This window comes from Polypterus senegalus, chromosome 7 (genome assembly GCF_016835505.1).
Source record: "Polypterus senegalus isolate Bchr_013 chromosome 7, ASM1683550v1, whole genome shotgun sequence".
NCBI classification, from domain to species: domain Eukaryota; kingdom Metazoa; phylum Chordata; class Cladistia; order Polypteriformes; family Polypteridae; genus Polypterus; species Polypterus senegalus.
Genome location: NC_053160.1, coordinates 18612507 through 18633728, shown reverse-complemented (window position 1 = coordinate 18633728; position 21222 = coordinate 18612507). Strand labels below are relative to the sequence as shown.

Below are 21222 nucleotides of genomic sequence, written 5' to 3'. Positions count from 1 at the left end.
ATTTACTAGGATATATGGAACTGATAAAAAACATTTTGCAAATGTGATTAATCAGCAGAAACAATATATTAGTTATCATGTCTTAAAGTGTTATTCATTTATAAAAAACATTTACATTAAAATGTATAAAGACCTACTTTAAAAGTATGCTATCTTAACATCACCTTCCATTAAAATGCAACTCACATTGCATTATACATGACAAAATTAAGTAAAGGAACTGTGGAGACAACATTTAAAACATCAAGATGTAAGTAATGATGAAGAATGAGTACTTTTAGTTCTTTAATGTGCAAAGTTTTGAATTGTTTTAAACATTCCACTTGCAGAATTAAGTTAAAAAATATATATATAAAAAAAAAACTTGTTTGTTTAGCACAAGCCTTCAAAGAGAGAGAATTTCAAGACAACATGCAGTTTTAATCGGTTGTAATTTTACTGTACACATAGTTTAACTCTTGAATTAATAATACCAATAAATTCTACTTAATTCACAAACATGAACTGAATTCTGCAAATTAAAGATAGAAATAACATGTACACTGACGTATAATGTATCGTATGAGACAGATTTGTAAATACAGTATAACAAAAATATTCCGCTACAAGCATATAATTAAGGTACAAATTAACAGAATTGCTTCAAGGGTGCTATAAACAAATTTATTTACAAACCACAGGATTGTCTTTTATTAAGGAAGAAAAAGGTGTAAACAAAGACAGACACCACAAAACACATATAAAATATACACATGTAAATATGAAAACTCTATAAAAAGTAATAGCCTAGGTTAATTTACATTTATTCACAATATACAGTTTTCTACAGTTAAGATGCAAGTTTGCATAGCTTATGAATGCAAATCTGAATATGAAACCTTATTTTGCATTATACATTTGAACAGGTTAATATATCTTCTACTAAACGTTTGTATACCCAGGCGTCTCCTTTAAGCCTCTGTCTTCTGATTCCTACAACCTCAGGTTTGCTCAGTTGACATACCTCCAACTCAAACTGCATGGTGACCTTGCCAAAGTCAGACTGGGTTTTACATTTTAGTGTATATCTGAGGAAGGAACAAAAAGCGTTAAGACTCAAGTTGGGGTTTAAAATTCATACTTGAGGACATATTTTTATTTTCGGTAACTACCGAGAAAAAAAAAAAAAGAAAGAAAGAAAAGAGCAACAGCAATGTATCTATCTTGTAGAAAAATGAAAGAAAAATAATTTAAAAAAAAAATCCCATTTTAAAATGTAATTACATATTTACCCTTTCTGAGTATAATCCACGTTCTTTTCCGGAAGAATGCTGATAATTTGATTTAGAACTAGATCTGCATTGACCATGTTAGTTGATGTTACATTATACTGGGTCTGAAATGTATAAAATTGAACATGTAAAACAAACCATCAGTTACAGATATAATATTGCAAGAATTTTAAACTTGGATTTAATGCCAATTTAACAGTATGACACTTCACACCTCTATGACATACATGAGCATGTTACCCCTATTTTGGCTTCCCTTCACTGGCTTCCAATTAGTTTTCAAATTCATTTTTAGATCTTTGTATTTGTTTTTAAATCCTTTAATGGTTGTGCCCCTCTTTATTTGTCGGAACTGCTGCACCCTTATGTACCATCTCGCTCTCTCAGGTCAGCAGACCAGATGCTTTTACGTGTTCCCAAGGCACGATGCAAACTCCGGAACGATTTGCCATTGCACGTTAGGCAGGCACTTTCGCTAGCTGCCTTTGAATCCTATTTAAAAATACATTTTTACTCTCTGGCTTTTAACCCAGTATGATATGTTGGCTATCTGTATACTTTTTATTAAGAATCTCTTCAGTTCTTATGTGTTTATTTGCTTCTGTTTCATTTAACGTTTGGTTTTGTGTGTCTGATATGTTGGGTTTTTATTGTACAGCACTTTGGTCAGCCTTGATGTTGTTTTTAAAGTGCTTTATAAATAAATAAATAATAAATGACACCACTGCAAAAAAATATCATAGCACAAAGATCATTTTTAAATAAACAAACCCATAGAGTAGATTAGGCACTTTCTGTGGGTGTCAATACTTTGAGGACTGCACCATTAATCGCGATTACAATTAGTAAAGTTGGATAGTAAAACTCAAAAGTTATTTACCAGAACTTTGACTTACTTAGGCAAGCATTTTAATTTTTCATTATGATTAATTAAAATACATTTATTACATACTACATTAAACCACTGTAGGAGGTACAGCCTTTTGCTATATGCCCCCCATGATTTGTAATGATCTGAAGCTCAGTACAAGAGATACTTCATCTGCCTCAGTATTTAAATCAAGGTTGAATAAGAAGTTCTTTGGCACAGCTTATTTTTATTATAGCTGCTAATGTGGCTGAGCTTTCTATAAAAAGTTGATCAAACTGGACATTCTTCACCTTGCTTGTTGCAAAGAACTGTTAATTCCTCAGATGTTTAATCAGAAAAATCTATAAACTGAAGTCCCACTATGAATGTATATGTTGCCTGGCAATGTACTGTATGTTTATGTTACTACTTTATATTTTTCAATCTGATGTAGCCTGTAAAAAGCAGTTCAGAACCCCAAACCCAACTTCATCGTAAAGTTTAAGGTTGAAATAAAATACAGGTAAAATTCTGTTACGACGAACTCCCAGGGACCTAAAAAATATTTCGCTGTAATGAAAATTTCATTGTAATGAGATTCTGTATTTGTTACTATAGTGCTTTCTTTAGCTTCTTTTGTGTTATTTAATCTTTTCCTGCCTTATGCTGACGAGAATTTTTCTCAGCATTTCCTTGCAGTAATACACTTTCAGGGTGCGAATGATGCTCAAATCCAATGGCTGAAGCACTGCTGTGCAATTGGGTGGGAGGAATTCAACGTGAACATTATCTAAGTGAAGAAGCATGTTGTGGGCAGCAGAGTTACAGTATGAATTAGGAGCCGAATCATCCTTTCCTCCTTTTCTTTTTCATATTGTGAGGTTTCTGAACTCTTTTGAGACACCCAACCCCATCTCATGCAACGAGAACGACACGCTTAAGTGCATCCCGAAGCACGATTGCAGGGCCTGTGGAAGATTGTTTGTCCGTTGCCAGGGCAGGGCAAAAACAAGCTCATAGCCTTGCAGTGAAACGACACAGGCGCAAATCAAGTCCCTGTCTTGCACCCCAAAACACGAGGCTGAGTCTCAATACTTTTGCAAAACCAGCTTTATTCAGCTTAAAACAGGAACGGCAAACTTATTTATTGTAACGTGATCTACAACTCGCTACACACAGACACAGCAGTCAGGCAGGGTCGTGGCCAGATCAGTGATCAAGTAATCCTGTTACCTGCATTTAACAATGTACCTTGCACCAGCCATCGAGATCTTTTCTGTTTGCTTTGCTTGAGAGACGCAGCATAGCTTTGAGCCTGCTGCTGCCCTGGCAACAGATAAACAGTCTTCCATAGACATGGAGATTGGACTTCGGGATGCTCTTCGGCATGCTGTCTAGTTGGGTGAGGTCCCAAGATAGTTTACAAACCCCATATTTTCTTGAATGAGTGCCGCATTAATAGGCATGTTTCTTAAACAAGCATCACTGAACCACATAAAAACTGCTTTTTTTGACGTCTTCAAATGCAGCAGTTCACGTACGTTTGCAACCCGATATTTTTCTTCTTTTTTTGCTTGGTCTTTCAAGAATGATGACAGCGTGAATTCCGAATTCACTGGCAACGTCTTTTTTTCTTTTTGCCGCAATCGAGAGCTGCAAAAATGTAAAGTTTTTTTTTGTAATATAAACTGTTATTTTTTCATCTCTGCTGTTTCTATAGGAGGGTGGACAATGAGTTCAATTCCGATGGATGTTTTTCAAATGTTGACGAGCAATAAGCAAAAGGTATCACTGAAAACCATCGAAAACAAAAGCATCAAAAAAACAGTACGAGGAAAGTTCGAAGAAAAAAAAAAAATTTACGATATTTCTGTTTGGGGGATCGTTGTGCACAACTGAGCTGCGGCTACAGAACTAGCTGCTCTGTGGATGATTCATTCAGGCATTTCAAGGTCTTTTAGGCACTTAATTGTAATGAAAGTATCTGCTGAATGTACTTCATAGTAACAAGATTTCTATAGACTTGCGTCATATAGGAAACTGTCAGGACCATAAATGGAAATGAAAATTTCGTTGTAAAGATATTCATTGTAACGGAATTTTACCTGCATTTTTATTAAACAAAATACCGTCTCACAGTGCTTCTGTACAATAAGTAATTCTCCTCTGTCTTTATTTCTTTCATTTCTGCTCTAATCCTCCCAGGTGAGCATTGTCCTTTTTGTTTTTTTCCCCAACTCGCCTGGGTGGGGTAGTTGGCTTTTTTTTTTTTAACCTGATCTGTGAAGAACTTTGGGTTTGTCAGTGCTGTAGTGAAGAAGCCCTTCTGGGTCAGGCAGAACCTTCATCTGACAGGACAACCTACACGCAACACCCACCAGCATCATCTAGTGACACCAAAGGACCTCCGCAAAGGCTACCCTTCAGAACTAAATCTCACCATGAACCCCATCCTGTATTTGAACAGGAGTTATGCCAGAGGGATGCTGCCATCTAGTGGATTGGGGGAACACACAGTCAAGAGAAATAAACACCCCCTGCCTTTCATATATATATATATATATACATACACACTAGCAAAATACCCGCGCTTCGCAGCGGTGAAATACCCGTGGATTAAATAAAACCTACACAATAACTATAAAAATCGTAATAAATGAACAATGAAACAGTGGAGAACCCGTGGATTAAATAAAAAGGCTGCTTCGTTGGCGAAGCAAGGAAAAAGGACTTTCTTATATATCGTTCGTTTATAAAACAGTGCAGAAGCTCTGAGAAAGCTGCTTCCTTCGCAAAGTAAGGAAACGACTGAAGAGACGGCAAGGCAGCTGAAGCGCTGCATTATGGGATCTGTAGTTTATTGTGTTACCAGTGCTTCATATCCCCGTGCCATTAATAACAATAATACAGTATATAAAATGATCTCGCGGCGGATATAATTACGCCGGGCGGATGTGGCCTGCGGGCCTTGACTTTGACACATATGGAGTAAATAGAACTTGAAAAGATATATTTTTTCAAATGTGATCGCGCAATTCAGATAGAGTTGACGCGGACTACAGCCTGCATGCCTCAATAAGTCATCCTCCTCGCTCTTACTTTTTACCGTTCATCTAATGAATACACTGAGTATGGCTTTACCAAAACAATCATTGATGGCGAATAAAGTATCCATTATTCGAGTATGTAGAGCGGGATATATATATACACATATATATATATATATATATATATATATACCGTGTATCAGCGGAGAGTAGTGTGTTAAAAGCTAGAAAAGAAAAGGGAACATTTTAAAAATAACGTAACATGACTGTCAATATACAGTATTTGTTTTGTGAGTGTTACTGAGTGTTGCTGTCATCAAGGATTTGATTATCATTATTTCTTTCAATCAGGTTCGTATTTGTAGGATGTGTTGTGTTCAAGTTACATTCCGTGTTTGTCAATCGTTCTAAAGATGACAGGTTTCATTCATCGATTCGTTTCTTACTGCATCAATAAACAGCTCGTCTTCTTCTTTATCTGAGACCTGACACACTGCATGCACGGGTTTTTTTTACACTGTCTTCCTTTAGCGGGACATTGACTTTTCCAACGTGTGCTTTGTTTCCGCAGTATCTGGATTTATGAATATGCTTGTAAGTATCAGGCGCTTCATATTTTTGCTGCCTTTTCAATTGTGTAATTGGTTTTGTTCAGCTCTTTGGAACTGTTGCTTTTATCTGTGCACTGTGTCAGTTCACGTGAGCCGCTCGGTGTACATGCATCGAAGGTTCCCAGCTGTGCTGGTGCCATGTCGTGCAATGTCCATGGCTGTATTTAATGTTACCTTAGTCCTGGCACTTAAAACTTTCTCTCAAAGTTTCGCTGAGTTTGTACGAAACACCACCCTGACCATCTCATCTTCCTCTGCATAAGGACAGTCCTTCACCCGTGAATATTTACCCGTGGCAGTTTGCTATTGGATTGCCGCTGACGGACGGCCTTATATGGTCAGGCACTAAATTACAACGCCAGCGCAGCCTGTCTATGAACTTAATTTAAAGTGTAGGTTTACATCGTGCTTTGTTTCCGAAGTAGCAGAACTCATGAATATGGTTGTATATGTCACTCGATCGCTTCTTATTGTTTCGCTGCCTTCTCAATTATATAATGTATGTTTTCTTCAGCGCTTTTTGGGCCTCTTCCTGGTTTTCTACGTACTGCGTGATTACATGGGAGGCGTGATGATGTCACGAAACTCCGCCCACGGCGTTGAAGCTCATCTCCATTACAGTAAATGGAGAAAACAGCTTCCAGTTATGACCATTATGCGTAGAATTTCGATATAAAACCTGCCCAACTTTTGTAAGTACGCTGTAAGGAATGAGCCTGCCAAATTTCAGCCTTCCACCCACACGGGAAGTTGGAGAATTAGTGATGAGTCAGTGAGTGAGTGAGGGCTTTGCCTTTTATTAGTATATATATATATATATATATATATATATATATATATATATATATATATATATATATATATATATCTCTTCTGATCTCTGAAAGGGGACACCAACCATCCACTAATATTTTCCATATTTCCATTGTCCATACCAGCCATGACCTCACTCCATCCTTGCCTTCTGTCACACTGTGTAAGCACTTTTTAGCCTAAAGAGTTCTATACACAATTGAATTGAACTGAAAATGGCAAGTCCTGACATCTCTTTCACTCTCATTTATCATCCTTATGTGGCAACTCTGTGCCTGCTTTGTGATAATAAAAAAAAAAATAAATTAATTAATTCTGGAATGTCATGTCAAAATATCTTTGCCCTAGTGCCTATGTGCATAAACCTTGTGAAGGCAAATTAACCAATTACTGTACTAGCTACCTGCATGACACTTGGACTACATTTTCTGAAGTTCTATTAGCATAAGAGAAATCACCAGTTTTGTTTTGTATCTAGAGACTGCAGAGCACCGACTTTATATAAAAAAAAAAAAAATACACTCATGCCTTTGTTATAAAAACTTTCATTATGCTGCTAATTTCGGTCCCAGCTGCAGTACTAAATATTGATATCTTGTACCGCAGAGTACAAGATACTGGGGCCAGCATCTCTACCTATTTAGAATGAATGCCACAAATGTGTCAATAAAGTGCAACACAAGTTCATTAAAACTTCTACCCAAGACTGTGCCACGGTTTGAGCATTCTGACAAATAAAATCATTTGTTGTGGCTATGGAAATTGAACTCAGGTGTGATACAACACAGTAAGGTTATTTTTTAACAAGGGGGCAATTACTTTTTCACACAGGGCCATGTAGGCTTGGATTTTTTTTCTCTCTAAATAATAAAAACCATCATTTAAAAACTGAATTTTGTGTTTACTTGTGTTATATTTGGTTAAATGTGTTTGATGATCAGAAACATTTTGTGTGACAAACATGCAAAAGAATAAGAAATCAGGAAGGGGGCAAATAGTTTTTCACACCACTGTGTGTGTGTGTATATATATATATATATATATATATATATATATATATATATATATATATATATAGTAGGGTTCAAGAAGATGAAATCCTGAATTTTTGCAGCCCAATACTCACTAGACTTGATTATAAGATCTTAAGAACACCTAAACACCGTAAACAAAGTTGGAAATAAATGATGGAAGAAAAAAGTTAAATAAAATACATTTAAAATCCAAAGGAAAAAGAAAATTGATGTTCACTAAAACTGTAATCATTTACTTTCAATGACATCAGTGAAAATATTCATATAAATTCTGGCAGATATAGTATGACTAAACACACTAAATTAACAAACAAAAAAACTTCTTTCATTAAATATTCAGTATTATATAGGAGCTCAAAAGCAGTGTAAATAAGCATACAGTATTTGTTGCATAGATTATTAAAACTATGTAAAATCAATGCATTATATTTGCAATCTAAGTAAGTAATAGATACCAGCTTTATTTAGTTACAAAATAGAGAACAAACAAACTGACGAGCTTTATAGATATCATTGCTTTTGTCAGTAGCTATACTCTCACCTTGATTTTTCTTGGTCCATCTTTCATAGATCCTTTCTTTTTGCTTGGTGTGAGCATTGTAATCATTTTGTCCAGCCCTCTTTCTAGGCTTCCAAATACCTTTGTTCCTTTTTTCTTTTGTGCACTGCCCAAATGATCTTGTTCAGGGTCAATTTCTAAAGAACGTGACCTGAACAAAAATACCAATATTGAAAGATCAACACAGAAAAATCATTTTGAAAAACTTGTATCCTATCATTAAATGAAAATGCATTACAATCTGTAATCTACACTGCTAATGTCAAATACTGTACTATGGAAGTCGTATGTCAAACATTTACCAGATATCTAATATTATCACTGCAGAATTTACTGCTTTACTTTTGTGAAAATATCTTTTTGTTAGAACACAATCAAACAAAGACATGTTGTTCTCCAATTGTAAAGTGTACTTAATCTAACCATGTTTGTATACTCGAGACACAACTGACTTTATTTTGATATTGTGAATTAACCAAAAATATGCAGTAAATTAATTGCAGCTGTGATAAAACTAAAATGTCAGTTTAGTCTGTTACGTTTAATACTTCTCTGTGATTCAGTCTTACAAAGTGCTGCATTTGAAATAGTGCTCTCTACAGAGAGACTAGACCTATCCATTAAATAGGCCATCAAATGAAAAAAGCATAAAACAAATTAGCAAGCAGCAAAGAACATTTTAAATGCCTGCAAGTTCCAAATAAGAGATACATAGCAAATGATGAAACTTTGCATTTAACAAAGAAAACTACAACATTGGCAAACATTTTACACCTAATTCTGACTATTTTTAATTGCATCCATCTCAAAATCATAGTCAGGATTTCACTTGTATATTTGTAATTAACCATTCATTTGTGGCTAATGCAACATCTTTTGAAGCTTCTTCTACTAGAATGTCCTTACAAACACACTGACTCTTTTGCCCCTCACACCCACAGCCATAAGTTAATTAATTGTTCTGAAACCACTTTATCCAAAAGACTGACTTGGTGGTAAAGAGGGATAGCACTGTCTCTTTGCAGGCACCCCAAGCCTATAACCCACATCCACATGTGGTTCATGTTTCCATGTTCTTATCACATCTATGTGGGGTTTCCCCTGCAATTCAAAAAGGCATTAGGCTAACTGCCAATTCCAAATTTGCCCCATATAAGAAAAAGTATGCGAGTGGACTTTGAACCACTGCCCTCTATAAAAAAGATGTCAGCCTAAAAATGTCCAAAGCCTTCAGCATTTCTGGGCAAATCTCATCCAACCCCTGGGACCTTGCCACTGTGGGTTTTTTTTAAATACCTCAGTGACCTCCCGGGCATTGATCTCCCATCAGTTTCTGGCTCTACCTCATCCACAGAAGGCATGTATGTTGGGTTCAGAAGCTCCTCAAATTTTTCTTTCACAGACAGACTATATCCTCTGTCTATGAGCCCAATCTATAGTCACTTTCCATGGTCTCTCCATACTCCTCACAACCTGGGATTTTCCCTCATCTGACCTTCAAGGCCACAGCCCTTTTGGCCGGTCAGTACCTCATTGCTGCTTCAGAAGTCTCCTGTGCTAACCATACACAATTCCTTCTTCAGCCTTATGACATCCCTCACCTTTGCTTTCAATCATTTCGTCCTTGCATTGCCACCTCAAGGGGTACCTATGGCCTTCAGGCCACAGGTCATGGCAACCACTTCCATGGAGGCTTTGAATAAGGTCCATTCGGACCATGTCCCTGTCCCTCCCAGAATGCAGGAACAGGTCTTTCGGATGTGGGATGTAATAGTCTTCTGGACAGGGGCTTCTTGCAGATAATCCCAGTTCACCCTCACTACTCACTTGAACTTTCCAGGTCTGTCCAGGCACCTCACCCACCATCTGACCCAACTCACCACCAGGTGGTGACCAGTTGTTAGTTCTGCTCCTCTATTCACCCAAGTGCCCAAAACATTTGGCCACAAATTTGATGATGCGATTATAAAATCTATCATAGATCTTTGGTATGGTACCTCTGATGCTCAGGTACCAAGTACACTTATGACCTACCTTATTTTTAAACATGGAGGTAATTGTGTACAAACCATGCCTAGCACAGAAGTCCAATAACAAAACACTGCTTAGGTTTTGATCAGGGAGGCCATTCCTCCCTAACACGTTTCTATAGGTGTCATCATCATTACCCACATGGGTGTTGAAGATGCCCAACAGAACTATGGAGTCCCTAGCTGGGACCCTTTCCAGGATACCCTTCAGGCACTCCAAGCTGACATTTGGCACTTAAGTATATGTGGCGGTGACAGTTCTCCACTCTGTGACTTTTAGTGACACAGAGGCAGCCCTCTTGTTCTTCAGGACAAACTCCAAAATTACTTCAAACAGGTAGGTGCTCAATAAACAGCCCACTCCTACATGACATCTTTAATCAAGTGTCACTCCAGAGTAAAGAAGAGTTCATCCTATTTTGAGAAGGTTGGTTCCAGAGCTCAGTGAGTTAGTGGAGTGAGCCAGCTACATGTAGTTGGTAATGCTCTGCCTCACCCAAATCTAGCTCCTCATGAACACCAAAAAAACATTTGTTTATACCTATGTATTCAGCTATTTCATTGGCTAATGTGCTAATTTCCATTCCTGCAAACACAGCATTGCTGTTGAAAAATTATAATTTGTTAATATAAAAAAATAGTGCAGCAGCCATGCTATGGGCGATACCTCATTAAATAATAGTATTTTATATTTCTTCTTCTGCTTCTTCTTTTGGCTGCTCCTGTTAGGGGGTTGCCACAGCGGATCATCTTTTTCCACATTTTATTTTATATTTATTAATAGTTAATACTAGTATTTATTTGAAAGAATGTAATTCTAGCATTCTTCAAATGTTAAGAATGACTGCTACTTATTTATATATACTTTTAGCCTCATTGTCAAATAATCACATCTTGCTTTTCATTTATTTTTGTGTAGTTATACACTTCTCATCCACAAATCAACAGTATTCTGGTGTAGTAATTACATCTGACACCTAAAATGCACACATACCTTCGCTCTGGACTAAGGGAAAATGTTGCAAGATTATTGGTATTGATTAAGTCAGCATACTTCTTCGTTGGGGTTTCTTTGACACAGACATTTCCTGCTGCAACACAAAAAATAAATAAATAAATAAATAAAAAATTTAAAATAATCTTTTGCTTTTCATTTTTTTTTAAATTGGAAAACTTAAGTATGTTGTTCCAGGATATAGATTTGCTTAAATTACAGTAACACGGAAATTAATTGTTCACTAGAAAGGTTTTTGTTAAGAAACTGTACACAGGGCTGAAAGTTATCTGCATGCATGAAACAGGCGCCTCCTTGTATGAAGATGCACATTAAACTGCAAACTGAAGCATTTTCTGAAATTTATGTTAAACACGTGTCATTCTTTCTCAATAATTTACCTAGAATGTTAAACAAACCACCTGTGTTTATTGTCTTTCCCTATTTATGTACAGTGCATCCAGAAAGTATTCACAGCACATCACTTTTTCCACATTTTATGTTACAGCCTTATTCCAAAATGGATTCAATTCATTTTTTCCTCAGAATTCTGCACGCAACACCCCATAATGACAACGTGAAACAAGTTTACTTGAGATTTTTGCAAATTTATTAAAAATAAAAAAATTGAGAAATCACATGTACATAAGTATTCACAGCCTTTCCCATGAAGCTCAAAATTGAGCTCAGGTGCATCCTGTTTCCCCTGATCATCCTTGAGATGTTTCTGCAGCTTAATTGGAGTCCACCTGTGGTAAATTCAGTTGATTGGACATGATTTGGAAAGGCACACACCTGTCTATATAAGGTCCCACAGTTGACAGTTCATATCAGAGCACAAACCAAGCATGAAGTCAAAGGAATTGTCTGTAGACCTCCGAGACAGGATTGTCTCGAGGCGCAAATCTGGAGAAGGTTACAGAAAAATTTCTGCTGCTTTGAAGGTCCCAATGAGCACAGTGGCCTCTATCATCCGTAGTGGTAGAAGTTCGAAACCACCAGGACTCTTCCTAGAGCTGGCCGGCCATCTAAACTGAGCGATCGGGGGAGAAGGGCCTTAGTCAGAGAGGTGACCAAGAACCCGATGGTCACTCTGTCAGATCTGCAGAGGTCCTCTGTAGAGAGAGGAGAACCTTCCAGAAGGACAACCATCTCTGCAGCAATCCACCAATCAGGCCTGTATGGTAGAGTGGCCAGACGGAAGCCACTCCTTAGTAAAAGGCACATGGCAGCCCGCCAGGAGTTTGCCAAAAGGCACCTGAAGGACTCTCAGACCATGAGAAACAAAATTCTCTGGTCTGATGAGACAAAGATTGAACTCTTTGGTGTGAATGCCAGATGTGACGTTTGGAGGAAACCAGGCACCGCTCCTCACTAGGCTAATACCATCCCTACAGTGAAGCATGGTGGTGGGAGCGTCATGCTGTGGGGATGTTTATCAGCGGCAGGAACTGGGAGACTAGTCAGGATAAAGAGAAAGATGACTGCAGCAATGTACAGAGACATCCTCGATGAAAACCTGCTCCAGAGAGCTCTTGACCTCAGACTGGGGCGACGGTTCATCTTTCAGCAGGACAACGACCCTAAGCACACAGCCAAGATATCAAAGGAGTGGCTTCAGGACAACTCTGTGAATGTCCTTGAGTGGCCCAGCCAGAGCCCAGACCTGAATCCGATTGAACATCTCTGGAGAGATCTTAAAATGGCTGTGCACCGACGCTTCCCATCCAACCTGATGGAGCTTGCGAGGTGCTGCAAAGAGGAATGGGCGAAACTGGCCAAGGATAGGTGTGCCAAGATTGTGGCATCATATTCAAAAAGACTTGAGGCCGTAATTGCTGCCAAAGGTGCATCGACAAAGTATTGAGCAAAGGCTGTGAATACTTATGTACATGTGATTTCTCAGTTTTTTTATTTTTAATAAATTTGCAAAAACCTCAAGTAAACTTTTTTCACGTTGTCATTATGGGGTGTTCTGTGTAGAATTCTGAGGAAAAAAATGAATTTAATCCATTTTAGAATAAGGCTGTAACATAACAAAATGTGGAAAAAGTGATGTGCGGTGAATACTTTCCGGATGCACTGTATCTGTTTCTTCATAAACATAAGCATAATGACTTTAAAGAGAGAGGAATGTGGCAAGAAAGTGTTTTGTATAATTACCATTCCTTTATAAAGCAATTATAATTATTTTACTCATTGCGAGTCCAAGCAAGATACTGTAGTTCAGTAATTTCATAAACAGTCTTTCCACCGTTCAGTGTGCACTTTCAAGAACTTATTCTCTGTTGACAGAGCGGTTTTAATTGTCAAACTCTTTCTATAAGTGGTCTTTTTAAAAACACAGGAACATACAAAGCACAGTTTACATCAAATATACTGTACAAGTGGTCTGCAAGTAGGCAGGCTTTAGAGCATTCAGCAGTAAGGTCCTTCTCACTAAAAAGATGAATTTCCATACTTACAAAAACATTTCAATTTAAAATGTTCTCGTTTTTGAAACATAATGCTGTGGCATCATACTACACCAGAATTCACCTATTATCGAAGTATGCAGTTGGTATTTTTGAAAATGAAATGCTCTAATTTTAGTGATAGTTTATTGATTTACTACTCCATCACAGAGAAGTGTGAAACAATAAAACACAAGCCTGGAAGTCATACGTAGAATAGTGTAATTTTCTCCTTCAATTCAATTGAGTTTAATTAATTTCAGATTCTCTGTTATGGATAGACTGCCATTTTTTCTGGGAGGAAAAAAAAAAAAACCTTTGATAAAACATAATAAAAAGTATGTTGTTATTTCAAGCTTTACAACTATTTTGTTTATATAGTAATCAGCTTGCTCAACTACAGTCAGATAATTTTACACACTAACAGACATGCAGTAGTAGATGACATAAAATTGATCTGGCATACCGGATAAAATTCTTATTCTATTATGGATTCTGAAGTAAAAAAAAAAAAAATAGTGGAGAATTTGTGAAGACGTTTAAAGATAAAACATGGGAACAAATGGAAATGTTATTTATATCTATTTGTATTAGTATCTTAAAGATAACGTCATTGTGTAGTTGACCCACATGTAATAAGCAAGCCTTCCCTTTTAAGAATATTACATAGAGGGCTGTGCAGTTTAACTTGACTGGCGAGTTGATTGAAACAGAAAGGAAGTACATAAAGAAGCTGTGTCTTGCACATATGTTTGATTGGCAGTAGTGGAAGAGGGACAGAAGTTGTACTTTTATCAGTTCAAGTGAAGAGAAGTGAATATCTGCAATCGAATCTGTCTGAGGAGCAGAGTGTTGAAAGTGTTTCAGTGAATAAGAGGTGCGTCTGTGTAAAGTATTAAAGTAATAAGTAATATATCTGTTAGTTTCATTCTGAATAGTATGTACACATTATACCGGTATAAATCAAAAGAGTTAACATTTTTAGTTTTTGCATAGATATTTTTTTTCGCCATACTGCTAACTCCTATGTATTTGTCTAGAACATTTACATCTAGGGTTTAATGTTATTCTTGCCTAAATCTGTATTCAAAACAAATGAAAGTTTTCTATAATGTATATTTAAGGTAATTTCTCAACTTCTAAGTATTGTTTGATTATAATGTTTTACATATAAAACTGTTTATTATGAAAGATACTGAATAAAAAAACTATTTCATAAGCATCCTTACTTTTAAAATTGCCAGTAGTATTTTTATTTGGAGTCATAAGAATATTTTTTTTTCCAGTTGAATTCATCTTATATGAAGGAGTCTTCGGTGCTGGTAGAACAAAGGGTTCTGTTGTTTTTTGGCAGACACTATTGATGTTTTCTTTATTTTCAACATTTCTAGACTCCTGTTTACAGGAAGTGATATACTCCGTATCTCTACTACTAGAGTCAGATGGGCATTTTGTTCGCTGAAATACAAAAGAGAAAAATGTATTAAATGTTGGTATTTTTAAAATAAAACTTTTTATTGCATGCTAAATGATGCTTTGTAACACATATATAGAAATGTTACAAAAAAACACAAAGACTAGAGATATTGAAAATATGAAAATCAGAGTGTGAACAATAAAACAATAAAAAAGCAAAAATACTAGGCATAAGTAATATACAATAGCTAACAGTAGTATGGTTTTAAAAAAAGAAATTAAAAAAAAACATAGCTTAGATATAGCCAAAAGAAAAAAATAAATAAATAAATACAACAATGCCAATTTGCTGAAATTCATAGAAAAAGTTAAAATTAAACAAATTATGAAAGAGTATTTACCGACTAACACAAAATGAGTAATAAAAAGTAGGTAAAAACTATCAGAAATTGAAATAAAAAAAAAAATTCAATTACAAATTTTACTTAAGTATAATACTGAACGAATAACCTGTAATCTAATTGGCCTTAATGAGATTACTGATCGTAGTTGCTTTTTTTTTTTTAATATGGAAGTATCTCTTTTGAGATTCAACAAGAGAATGGTTAGAATAGGTAAAATATCTGAATACTGCAAGTCTCCTGTGAAATTAAACTGCAAATCAGATTATCGTAATGAGGTTAATTATATTAATAATTATAAATCACATGTGAAATGAACTTTGGACTTAATTTAGGAAAATTGTGAAAAGAAGCTTGTGTTTTGCTCACTACAACCTATATCCATGTGGATGGATATTACACATACCCAATGGACTGAGATTTGAGACAGTGGCAGCCTGCTCCAAACATGTAGGTAGGAATTTTATACACATGACAAAAGCCTAGTTTTCATACTCCAAGACTAAACAGGTTGAGCGTCTTTAGCTAGTCAGAATATCACATGTATAATATATAAATAGTAGATAGCACTTTATTTGTAGTCCAGACGTTTTGGTATTGAAGGGAATTAATGGTGGTACAGAACTCCAAATTTTGTTTAATTAGATGATTAGGATTTGTGGTGATGTAGTGTTTGATTCCATACTAGTATGCTATGCTTAACTAGCATGAACTAGAAAATGTTCCTTCAAATAAAAGAAAATAACTGTAACAGAGGCATTCAGATACCTGGTTTTTTCTTGGCGATAAGGGAACAAATGTTGGGTCTTCAATAAAAGCACATTCATCAAGAAAATCCATGGAACAAAGCACAAGTGGTATCTCAGTACTCTCTGGTTCTTCAAAGTTCAGGTTTTTCTTGGACTAACAAAAACAAAGTTATATAAGCTCCAACCAAATATTACGGCCAATTATGTATTATAAGAGCACAATAAATAATTTTCAAATACACGAATGATAATGCAAAAAACAGGAGTTAAACATAAAATAACTTCTAAGATAGTAAAAATACATGGTGGTGACCCAAACTAACTGTTTAAATTAAAACCATAAGTTTACTTTTTCACACATTCACTGCTTCCATATCAGTTAAAATGATATTTAGAGTCAAAGGCTGCCAATCATATTTACTTGACTAGATGTTGATCAGACAATGCTGCCTTCCATAATGTTTGGGACAAAGACATGTTTTTTCCTTGATTTACCTCTCTGCTCCATCAGGTACAAATTACAACACTTTTTACACGTAGCCCCCCCCCCTCATTGGAGGGCACAATAATGTTTGGGAAAATTTTTGTCACAGGTGTTTGTGACTACTCAGGTGTGTTTTATTGCTTCATCAGTGCAGGCATAAGATACCTAAGCTTGCTTCTACCTTTTAGAGTCTATAATTGACTAGCAGAATACCCGCGCTTCGCAGCGGAGAAGTAGTGTGTTAAAGAAGTTATGAAAAAGAAAAGCAAACATTTTAAAAATAACGTAAGATGATTGTTAATGTAATTGTTTTGTCATTGATATGAGTGTTGTTGTCATATCTATCTATTTATATTATATATATAGCAAAATACCTGCGATTGGCAGCGGAGAAGTAAAAAGAAAAGGAAACATTTTAATAATAACGTAACATGATTGACAATGTAATTGTTTTGTCATTGTCATGAGTGTTGCTGGCATATATATATATATATATATATATATATATATATATATATATATATATATATATATATATATATATATATATATATATATATATATATATATATATACACACACACACACACACACATATATATATATATATATATATACACATACATATATACACATACTGTATATATACACACACACATATATACATACTGTATATACAACATATACATATCTACATATATACACATATATATACAAATCTACATATATATATCTATATATATATATATATATATATATATTAGGGGTGGGACTCGATTAAAAAAATTAATCCAATTAATTAGAGGCTGTGTAAGAATTAATCTTGATTAATCGTATGTAATCGCACACGTAAATTTGCCCCAAATCGCAAATGTTTTTTTTTTTAATTTAAAAGCGGTTTTAGTGGGCGACAGAATCAAATAATAGACATGGACATGAATATTGTAAACTGAAGCTGTTTTAATTTCTGAAAAAAAGCTTTTAAACTGCATTTGAATTCAAAACAGAAACAAAAATATCATCCCTGGTTAAAATTGGGCAGACTTAAAAATAAAGTGGTAGTTTAAGTACATTTTCAGAATAGTATTGTCTTTAAATAATAATAACCAAAATTTCAACATAAAGTGCAGTTTTCTTCTTAAAAAAATAAGTCAGAAACATAAAAGGTAATTTGACCAGCTTACTCTTTAAACTCTGAGTAACATTAGCCAAAATTATTTTGTACATTAGGCTAAAACAGTGTGATCATTGAACATTTTGTAATTAGATGTATTTAGAATTACTAACGGTCACGGAAGTCCAATGATCCCCAGTAAGAGCCACAAAGTCCGCTTTCTGTAATGCATCTAATTTTGCTTGCTTTTCAGTGTGCACAAAACCATGCTTTTATCAAGGCTTTCGGTAGTCGAAATGATCAGTCGTAGGAACGCGCTTTATTCCGACTCTAACATTTTTGTAGCTGTGATGTGTGCATCAGTGTAATGGATGTACCAGGAAATCATGCATTGACAAAAGTTCCGTTTGCTTGGAATTGAAAGTGTGATTAAATCGTTATTTTTAACGCGTTATGGAGTACATGCATCGAAGCTTCTCAGCTGTGCTTGTGCTAAGAAAGGGAAAATTTTAAAAATAGCGTAACATGATTCTGCGTTAACCTAATATTTTTCATACGTCCCAAACCAAGGAGATGCGAAGGTAAAATGAATCGGTAGCGCATACAGTCAGTACATCCCTCTCGGGAATCGAACCTCGAATGTCGGCGTTAGAGGCGAAGACTCTACAATTAGCCACAGCGTGTGGCTTGTCTATGCTAAAGTATGTATTGTAGATCGGGTATATATATACATTTATATATATATACCCGTGTCGCAGTGGAGAAGTAGAAGTTATGAAAAGAAAAGGGAACATTTTAAAAATAACGTAACATGATTGTCAATATACAGTAATTGTTTTGTGAGTGTTATTGAATGTTGCTGTCATCAAGGATTTGATTATCATTATTTCTTTCAATCAGGCTCGTATTTGTAGGATGTGTTCAAGTTACATTCCGTGTTTGTCAATCGTTGTAAAGATAAGAGGTTTCATTCATCGATTAGTTCCTTACTGCATCAATAAACAGCTCGTCTTCCTTTTTATCTGTGATGTGACAAACTGCATGCACGGGTTTTTTTACACTGTCTTCCTTTAGCAGGACATTCACTTTTTCCACCGGTGCTTTGTTTCGCAGTAGCTGCACTTATGAATATGATTGTATGTATAAGACGCTTCATATTTTTTTGCTGCCTTCTCAATTGTGTAATTCGGTTTTTGTTCAGCACTCTTTGGAACTGTTGCTTTTTGTCTGCGCATTGCATCAGTTCACGTGAGCCGCTTGGTGTTCTTGCATCGAAGGTTCCCAGCTGTACTGGTGCCATCTCGTGTAATGTCAGCTAAGACCCGGCACTTAAAAGTTTCTCTCACAGTTTCAATGAGTTTGTGCCAAACACCACCCTGACCATCTCATCTTCCTCTGCATAAGCACAGTCCTTCACCCGTGAACATTTACCGGCAGTGTTTGTATTGGATTGCCGCTGATGGACGGCCTTATATGGGCAGGCACTAAATTACAAACGCTAGTGGCAGCCTGTCTATGAACTTAATTTAATATAAACTTACGGTTCACGCCGTGCTTTGTTTCCGCATATGCATCATTTGCTTCATAATGTTTTTCTGCCTTCTCAATTGTGAAATGGCGTTTTGTGCTTGGAGTTCTTCCTTGTTCTCTACGTACTTACGTAGGAGGCGTGATGATGTCACACGAAACTCCGCCCCACGGCCATCTCCAACTCAAGACTCCATTACATTATATGGGGAAAAATAGCTTCCAGTTATGACCCTTATGCGTAGAATTTCGAAATGAAACCTGCCCAACTTTTGTAAGTAAGCTGTAAGGAATAAGCCTGCCAAATTTCAGCCTTCTACCTACACGGCAAGTTGGAGAATTAGTGATGAGTCAGTGAGTGAGTGAGTGAGGGCTTTGCCTTTTATTAGTATAGATATTGGTTGACATGAGTACAAAACCTGTGTCAATAAAAGTCAAAGAACCCATTATGAGGCGGACAAACAGGAATAAAACCATTGGAGACATCAGTAAAACCTTAGGATTACCTAACTCAACCGTCTGGAATATATTTAAGAAGAAAGAATACACTGGTGAGCTCTGTAATTGCAAAGGATTGGTAGGCCTAGGAAGATCCACTGCTAATGACAGAAGAATCCTCATTATGGTAAATAAAAACCATCAAAGGCCTGTCTGTCAGATCAGAAACAGTCTTCAGGAGGCAGATGTGTAAGTGTCAGAGACTGCAAGATGCAAACCACTAGTTAGCCACAAAAGCAGGATGGCCAGATTACAGTTTGTGAAAAAGTACCTAAAAGAGACTGCAGAATTCTGGAACATTTCTTGTGGAGAGACAAGACAAAAGATGAAACAAAGTGTAGAGAGTGTAAGGAACTGCCCAAGGAACTGCCCAAAATCCAAAGCAGACCACTTCATCTCTTAAACATGGTAGTGGCACACTTCACCTCATTGAGGATTGATCGAATGATGGCAGACATACAATGAATTCTGAGGTGTACAGAAACATCATATCTGCTCAAGCTCCAGTAAATGCCTTGAAACGCACTGGGCAATGCTTCATCCAACATCAAGATCATGATATCAAACATACTGCTCAGGCAATACAGGAATTTCTCAAAGCTAAAACATGGAAACTTCTTGAATGGCCAAGCCAGTCATCGGATTTAAATCCAATTGAGTAGGACTTCCATGTGCCGAAAATAAAACAAACAGTAGACGAAGATGGCTGCAGTAGAGGTTTGGCAGAACATCACCAGAGAAGATCCTCACAACCTGGTGAAATCTATAAATCAGAGATTTGAAGCAGTCATTGCATGCAAAGGATATGCTACAAAGGACTAAATATGACTTAATATAATTAACATTGCCATGTCCTAAACATCACAGTGTCCTGAAATAGGGATGGGGGGGGATTCATGTGGAAAAGTGTTTTAATTTCTACATGGTGCAACCAAAATGTATGCAAAGCCCCTAAAATTAAAGTCTGCCATGTGCACTTTATTCATGTCTGAATTGCCGAAACTTTAGCAATCAGGTTTCTGGTAACCCTATGTCATAGACAAAAAAAATATCTGTTAAGAAGTCGGAAAAACAGTGGTTGTTGATGATCAGTCTAATGAGGTTTCTGAACGCTCTTTAGTCCATCATTCTATAAATGATAAAGACAACTGTATTTACTTATAGGGAACATTTAAGTATTTGCTAGTCTTACTAAGAGTGGGCATCCTAGCACATTCTCACATACACGCACACAGAAAAACATTATGCTCCAAGAAATAGCATATAACTGAAAACCTACATCCACAGATCTATAACATTCTGCAAAATGATAAATATTACAGGCCATGACTCTACCATCAGGGAAAGAAAAAATTAAAATGAGTGATGATT

General features: G+C 36.1%; 1 protein-coding gene across 1 annotated transcript in view; it reads right to left on the bottom strand.

The window, feature by feature from the left end:
* Positions 1-272: 272 nt before the first annotated feature.
* Positions 273-21222, bottom strand: part of melk (maternal embryonic leucine zipper kinase) — a 53129-nt gene continuing 32179 nt past the window's right edge. The window contains exons 13-18 of the mRNA XM_039758289.1: positions 16248-16382; positions 14892-15120; positions 11210-11306; positions 8168-8336; positions 1272-1375; positions 273-1067 (exon numbers count right to left, since the gene is read on the bottom strand). Of these exons, the coding sequence (XP_039614223.1) occupies positions 890-1067; positions 1272-1375; positions 8168-8336; positions 11210-11306; positions 14892-15120; positions 16248-16382 (912 nt within the window). The 3' untranslated portion in view covers positions 273-889. The remainder of the gene's footprint in view (positions 1068-1271; positions 1376-8167; positions 8337-11209; positions 11307-14891; positions 15121-16247; positions 16383-21222) is intronic.